At 45.3% G+C, this 7,298-nt stretch overlaps 1 protein-coding gene across 3 annotated transcripts in view; it reads left to right on the forward strand.

Annotated features, from left to right (window-relative positions):
- Positions 1 to 5,973, forward strand: part of Fam114a2 (family with sequence similarity 114 member A2) — a 31,637-nt gene extending 25,664 nt beyond the window's left edge. For all 3 annotated transcript variants that reach the window (XM_021642532.2, XM_021642533.2, XM_021642530.2), the window contains exons 13-14: positions 2,369 to 2,422; positions 4,811 to 5,973. In XM_021642532.2, the coding sequence (XP_021498207.2) occupies positions 2,369 to 2,422; positions 4,811 to 4,933 (177 nt within the window). In that variant the 3' untranslated portion in view covers positions 4,934 to 5,973. The remainder of the gene's footprint in view (positions 1 to 2,368; positions 2,423 to 4,810) is intronic.
- Positions 5,974 to 7,298: the final 1,325 nt, after the last annotated feature.

Raw genomic sequence — 7,298 nt, forward strand, 5'->3', positions numbered from 1 at the left:
TGTTTGCTTCCTGACCACTGGAATTACAGGTGTGTGCCAACATATCTGGTTTCTAGTTTTATTTTCTTGGTGGTGTCATATGCAGAGTTTAAAGGTTTAAACACAAGTCTGCTCTAATTGGTCTTCATCATCACATAAAATTTAGGTGTTTTAACTGAGAAGGCATCAACTAACCCCAGACCAACTTTGCATTTTCTTTGAATGAGTGTCAGTGAGCTCTATGTGTGTTTGTGTGTGTGTGTGTGTGTGTGGTGTGTGAGGTACTGGGTACAGCTTCATTGGCTTCCATTGTTCTGTCACATGCACCACTGTAAAGATTACCTTTTCCCCACTGAGGTCTGTGTTCCCTTACCAGAGGTCATGAGACCATAGACACACGGTTTCATTCTCATGTCTGTATTTGAATACCATGTGTTATGCTGTGATGGTTGGTTTGCATGGGGAGTGCCCTCCATAGCCTCATGTTTTGACTGTTAGGTCCTCAGTTGATGGCGATATTTGGGAAGGTCATGGAATTTATAGGATGTTGAGCCTTGCTGGAGGAAATTTGCCCCTGGAAGTGGGCTCTGAGAATTTGTAGCCTTGCTGTTCGGTGTTGCCTGTGTGTGGTTGAAGGTGTTTTCAGCCAGTCTCCTGCTCTGGTTGTCTGCTGCTCTGCCTTCTTTACCTCAATGGTCTAAAATTACTGACACTCTATGAGTGATGTGAAAGTGATTGGGAAACCAGTGATCACACAGTGAGATAAACCAAGAAGAGGATGAAAGTGGATGAAAATAGCTTTCCAGTGTGCACATCAGTGTTGTGTCAGAGTTGTTGTGGAGCCTAAATTGAGCAAAACCATGGTCCAGATGAAATTCTAAAGCTGGAGTTTGGACTTTTTCTGTTTGGAGTAATCCTAGGATGTAGCTTTTCTTCCCTTCTAGTATTTTCTTTAAATGAATTCCTAGATTCCCTGAAATTAGGCTAATGGAGTTATTTGTATGTTCTGTGAAAGCACTCTAAGATGGTAAGTCACCTACACAGTGCTGACGTGTCAGTTGAAATTCCTACTGCGTTTGCATGAAATGAGACTCACAGAGGTCTGTCTTCAAAGCAGTTGACATGTTTGACTGTGCGCCTATTTTAGAATTGTTGTGGAGTTTGTAGTCAGGTCTTCAACTGTGCCTCTAAAATGAAGACTCCTTTTCTTACAGTTTTTCTTTACTTTTTTTTTTTTTTTTCATTGTTTGCATTTCTTTGACAGCACTGTCTTGGTTTCCTGCTGCTGTGGTCGAATATTGTGACAGATGCAGCTAAAGGGAAAGTTGGAGGCTGCAGCCCATCCTGGTGGGGTAGTCATGGCAGCAGGAGGCTGAAGCAGCCTCTCACATTGTCTGCAGCCAGAGAGGAGAGCAGCAGATGCGCGTGTCAGGGTTGAGCCTGCTGCCCTCACTGAAGCAGTGCAGGAGGGAGACTTACAGAGCCAGGATAGGCCCTCACAGGCATGGTCACAGGCCACCTCCCAGCCGATTCTAGAGTCTGTCAAGTTGACAGCACTCAACATCATGTGTACAAATCACCCCCATTTTTCTCTCTTGTCCCTCCTTGTGCTGGCTGATCATCTTCTGTCCCTTAAGTAGGCCTCCCCCCACCCCACGTTCTCCACACCCACAGAAATATGTTACTCTGGATTCCATCTAGTAGAAAAAACATGTACATTTCTTCCTGAGGGCAGCTTGTTCTACTCAGCATGAAAATGGTTCTGGAAAGTTCCATCGCTCCTGCTAATGACATACCTTCATTTCTCTTTTTGCCTGAATAAAACTGCATTTTGTGTTCACATCATTCAGAATGAGGATATTTTAAAAAGTTGATAAATGACTACAGGGTTGGTGAGATGACTCAGGGTAAAGGCACTTGGTGAACAAGCCTGATGACCTGAGTTCAGTGTCCAGAGCCATGGTGGAAGGAGAGAACTGACTCCTGAAGCATTGTTCTCTGACTTCCACACTCATGCTGTGGTCATGTGTACCTCAAGTACACACACACACAGACACAGACATACCCACAGATAAATACACACAGAACAACAGACACACACACAAACACAGACACGTACATATGCACATGCGCACACACGCCCAAGAAACAGTAATAGCAACAAAACCCCTCAAAACTACAAAGCAGTGCATTCTCAACTTGGTAGCACAGAAAGGTATAAAAAGGAAGTTCACAGCTCTTAAAAGTTTCCTTCCTGAGATGATACTTGGCTCTCCCTTGGTCGTGATGTTCTGTGCTTGTTTTCCCATGTGTGTTTCAGGGTGGGAATCTGTTCTGCCTGTTGTTTTTTTTAAAGTGTGCTATGACAAAACTCTCTTCTTTATTCCAGGTCAGAGAGAAGACGGATATTCTTAATCCATTAATCACTGCAGTGTTTCTAGAGGTTAGTAGTAATGGTTTTACATCTTTGACTCCTCAGGAATATGCATTTAATTTATTACACTCTTAGTTTTTGCCTTTTCAAAACAAGATTGCACTTTAGCCCTGCTGATACAGATATGACTAATGCTGTTTATTTGATGTACTTTCCCTACTCCGTAGTCAGCAGGTGTAACAAAGCGGAAGGGTAAAGTGGGATGGAAGAAGCCATAGGTTGTCATTATTGAGTTCCTACCTCTTGAAGCTTAATTCCCTATTTTCAGTAATGAAACACCTTCTGGAGACCAGCTGCTGAACACGTGGGACTGAAACTTCTACCAGACACATACTGCTTCCTGAAGGGCTGGGCCTTGTTCAGAGGTGTTAGAAAACAAGGCATGTGGCCATTTCCAATAAAAAGTCCTCTGTTTTGACAGAGTGGTACCGGAGCTTGCATATCCTTGTCAGTCTGTAAGCATTAGGTCCATAGGGTTTAAGTCTCTAGAAGAGGGAGCTGGAGAGATGGCTCAGCTGTTAAGAGCACTGGCTGCTCTTCCAGAGGCTCCTGGGTTTAATTCCCAGCCCCCAACATGGCAGCTTCTCAAGTGTCTGTAACTCCAGTTCCAGGGATCCGACACTTTCACACAGGTGTACATGCTGGCAGAACACCAGTGCACGTAAAGACATTCTCCAGCGGAGGCGTGAAAGGATGCTGTAGTTGGTCAGATTGCCACCAGGGTGGGGTGGTTTCTGGAGTCCATGCTTTCAGAACTCTGACAGCTTAGACCTATAATGGCCTTGAGAGAAGACCCTTTATAATGCTACGAGAGAGGTGCTTGTTACCGAGTGGGACAGCATGGGTGCAATCCTCAGGACCCTCGTGGTGGAAGGAGAGAACAGACTCCTGGAAGTTGTCCTCTGATCTCCTTGTGTGAATTAGAGCATGCATACTCCCACACGTGCGCACAGGAGTAAAAAAATAAAAATACAAAAAAAAAAAAAAAGATTTTTAAGAACCAACTAGACTGTTTAGTCTAAGCTACTGTTAAAGAAATACTCTTAACCCTCCAGCTGCACAGCTTTGAGTAGCTCAGAACTTTTGGGATCATTAAGCTGTTTTAAACACAAGTCTATAGTTTTGTAGCTGGCAGAGTTGAAAGTTCTTTGCAGTGAGGAGGCCTCTCATGTGCTCTGTCGTCCTGGGTTAGAGAGGCCTTTCCTGGCATCTTGTTTTAAGTGCAAGGAGCTGTACCTGGATGATCCCTAAGGTCTCTTCTGGCTGGAAACTGTTAGCAGGTATCCTACTGAAGTTCTGACAGGAGTGCCAGCCCTTTGATAAGTGCACAAGAGGCAGGCTCTCTTGGTGTGAACTTCCTGTTGCCATTTTGAATGGGCTGTTCTTACATATTTGAAACACTCTTGTCCTTGGAGATGTACATCTTTATTTTAGGGTAATGAACTACCCACTGTTATTCTGTAAAGGGATTGCTTGTCAGCTATAAACCAGATCTGCATGCTTGGGCATATTGATTCTCTAAGGTTTCTTGTCTGCATGTCCATTGCACCAGGCAGACCGTGTGTACTGTTCATACCTGTGCGCAGTGCTTCCATCATGGCACTGAGTCTGTGGGAGGAGCTGTTGCCAGATCAGTACCTGGCAGGTAGAGCTGAGAGGAGGGTGGCCAGTCTAGCTGGATGCCCTCTGTAGCTGAGTGGGATGATGAGTGTTGATGGCCCGAACCTCCCCGATGCCCCAGGGAATAACACCACCGAGCCGGGAGATCTGTCGAAGCAGGAACTTCGTTTATTGAATAAAGTGATCATTTTATAGGTTTGGGTCAGGGGGCAGGGTTAAGGAAGTGAGGTAAGATGACGTAGAGGGCAAGGTTAGGTAGGGCAAGGAGAGGTGGGCCAGCGACAGAACTCCACGTAACAGTTACCAAACAGGGTTAATTTTAAGGCGGATATGCTGAGTCACTTTTGCCCGGAAGTGGCACCTCTTAAATCAGAAGCTAAAGATAGGTCTCCAAACTCGAGCCAGGCTCAGGTAGATGCACAGGCCTTATCAGGCCCAAAATATTGTGATGGGTTGGAGCCTCCTGAGAGCACCTGTCTGTCCCCACTGTGCTGTGGGAACAGAGTGTGCCCGCTGGGGCATGGGATAGATAATCCCTGCATGTCAGGGTTGAGCAGCACTCAGAGCTGCCATGTCTGAAGGGTGAGTTGGGTGCTGGCATTCTTTTGGTGTTGCTGTTTTATGGGAGTGCCAGGTCTCTCTTGTCCAGTATCAGACTTGAGTGCAGTAGTGAGGTCTGTCTTTTCTTTACTTCAGAGTTCTGTTGTTTTATTGTCTTTAAGTATTTCCTTTTTCATGTGATTGTAACTTTTTTTGGTGACTTCTCAATCCTGCCAGGCCTCAAACAGTGCCTCCTACATTCAAGATGCCTTCCAGCTTCTCCTGCCTGTGCTGCAGATCTCTCTCATCCAGAGCAAGACAGAGTCACCCAGGGGTGAGCCACCAGCCAGAGACCCCTGACAGCACTGAGGAGCAGAAGTCTACCTGAGATTGTGATGGCCGAGAAGCCGACTTTGCTCAGGGAAGCCCTGCAGCCGTGTGAGGCATTACTGAATGTGTGAAAACCCAGGCAGGCACAGGCTCACGGGATGCTTGCTTCTCCGTGCGGCTGATGCTCTTGATGCACTTGGGTCCTCACACAGCTCTTTCCAGCCTCATAGTAAAGTATTTGAAACAACATATTTCCAGAAAGTCAGCAGGGCATTCTAGCAAAAATGCCGAACGTTCTTAGAAATCTCAGAAAACACTAACAAGTTTCTCATGGATGTAATTTGCAGCCAGTGGATAAAATTGTTAAATGGAACAGAACAAAACCTCAGTTTGGTATCCCGGGGTTTTCGATAGTCTTGGTACCCTGGGTTTTTTCCTTTCCAGAGTAAAGCGTGTGTAGCTTTTGGAGAACTGAGACTACATAAGCCCCAAGTAAGATAGTCAGACAGAGTCCTCTGCCTTTTCATCTCTGTAGATGTTTGACATGGAGGAGAGACTTGTACCAAGGGTATGAATGACAGCTAAGTGTTCTTTGGCTTCACATGACACTTTCCCCGTGAGACCCCTACTTTCCCCGTTAAGGACCATGTAGCTGCAAGCTGCAGATGCTGAGTCTCCTCAGGCTGCATTGTGCACACCCGGCCTGAGGCTGCTCTCACTCAGGGTGCATTCTCCAGCTGCCAACTGCAGAGGGAAGAGGTTCTTTTGGTGATGAGGTTTTCATTGAGTCCTATGGAAATGTTCACTTCTAACAGGATTTAGCATCAGACATAACACATTTTCCTTTCATTATTCTTTTGTTTTATTGTATTTGTTGTTGTGCTTTGAGAAAAGTTCAACTGCCATCCTATTCTCTTAAGCTTTCTTCACAATTTTTAATAATTAAAAGCTATTTTGGTATCCAGGCTTTTTGAAAATGTTTGTTAACTTTGTGGTTTTTAGTGGCTCTGGTAACTTTTGAGAGCCCTTTCATCTTTGAAACCCATTACAATAAAATATAATTATACTGACTTGTAAGTGTAGTATTTAAAAAATAGCAAGAATTAAAATGTTTTGCCTTAATGTAGTAAAAGGCTTAAAAATGAAGCATTTGAGAAAGAAGGATATTCTGAGAATAACGGGCCTCTTAGGTAACGTGTCTTAAAGGCCCCTGTCAAATCTGTGAGGGGAACTTTGAAAACCCATGCACTGCTGTGACTCCAGCTGCAGTCCACTCCTCAGAAACCAGTCTGCTCATTTCTCTGCTCATGACCCTTCTGGTTATTGTATTGTCTGTAGGATTCCCGTGTCCCTAAGTACTTTGTCTCTGTCACTTCCCCAGGGAGCTAAAGAGATATCCAGATGCCCTCTCAGCCTTTGCTGTTGAGCAGAAGTGAGGAAAAGAGATGGATGTTTCATTCACACGTCAGTGCTGTACTTGCCACAGAGTTGTTTCTGAGTGGCCTAACCTCGCATGAAGACCTTGAACAGCAGGAAGCTGCAGCCAGTCTCACACTTGTGTTTTCTGTGCACACTGCAGCTGCTGTGCAATCCAGCTGGTTCTGTAGTGGAGGTCAGGTGACTGTGTGTGCATTGATATACTTAAAGTATTTTTGTTACTGAGAATTTCATACATGTTAACAATGCATTTGAAATCTGTATATTTCCAGCCCTTTTTATAAGTGCCCTAGACTACCCTAAAAATGTCCCCTCCCAACCTCTTGGCCTTTAAAAAGATTTCCTTGATAACCCAGAGTCCCATTAGTGCTGCCCACATGTGCATATGTGTGGGGCCATCCACTGGAGCATGGACAACCTTCCAGGGCCACACCCTGAGGGAAACAGACTCGTCCCGTCCGTCAGTAGCTTCTCAGTTAGGTGACCCTCCCCCCCCCCACGTGTTGGAATGTCGACTGGCCTGAGCATGTTGAGGTGGCGTGCAGGCATCCACAGCTGCTGTAAGCTCATGAGTGCAGTGTTCCTGTCCAGTCTGGAAAAACACCTTCATGCTAGTCCTCCACAGACTGCTCTCACAGTCTGTCTACTCTTCAAGCTGTTTGTCCTCTGAGCCATGTGGGGGTGGGGTGTGCTGTAGGTGCCACACTTGTAGCCGAGCCTTCCTTTATCACTTATTTTCTGCATATTGACCCAGATATGCTTCATTTTTTTTTTTTTTTTTTTTTTTTTTCCTCTTTTGAGACAGTCTCACTCTGTATCTGTGGCTGGTCTGGAGCTTGCCATGTAGATCAGGCTAGTTTCTATTTCACAGAGACCCACCTGCTTCTTCCTCCGGAGTGCTGGGATTAAAGATCTTCACCACCGTGCCTAGCTTGCATAACTTTGAAAGCACATTTTT

The sequence above is a fragment of the Meriones unguiculatus genome, chromosome 11 (assembly GCF_030254825.1).
Source record: "Meriones unguiculatus strain TT.TT164.6M chromosome 11, Bangor_MerUng_6.1, whole genome shotgun sequence".
In the NCBI taxonomy this organism is placed as follows: domain Eukaryota; kingdom Metazoa; phylum Chordata; class Mammalia; order Rodentia; family Muridae; genus Meriones; species Meriones unguiculatus.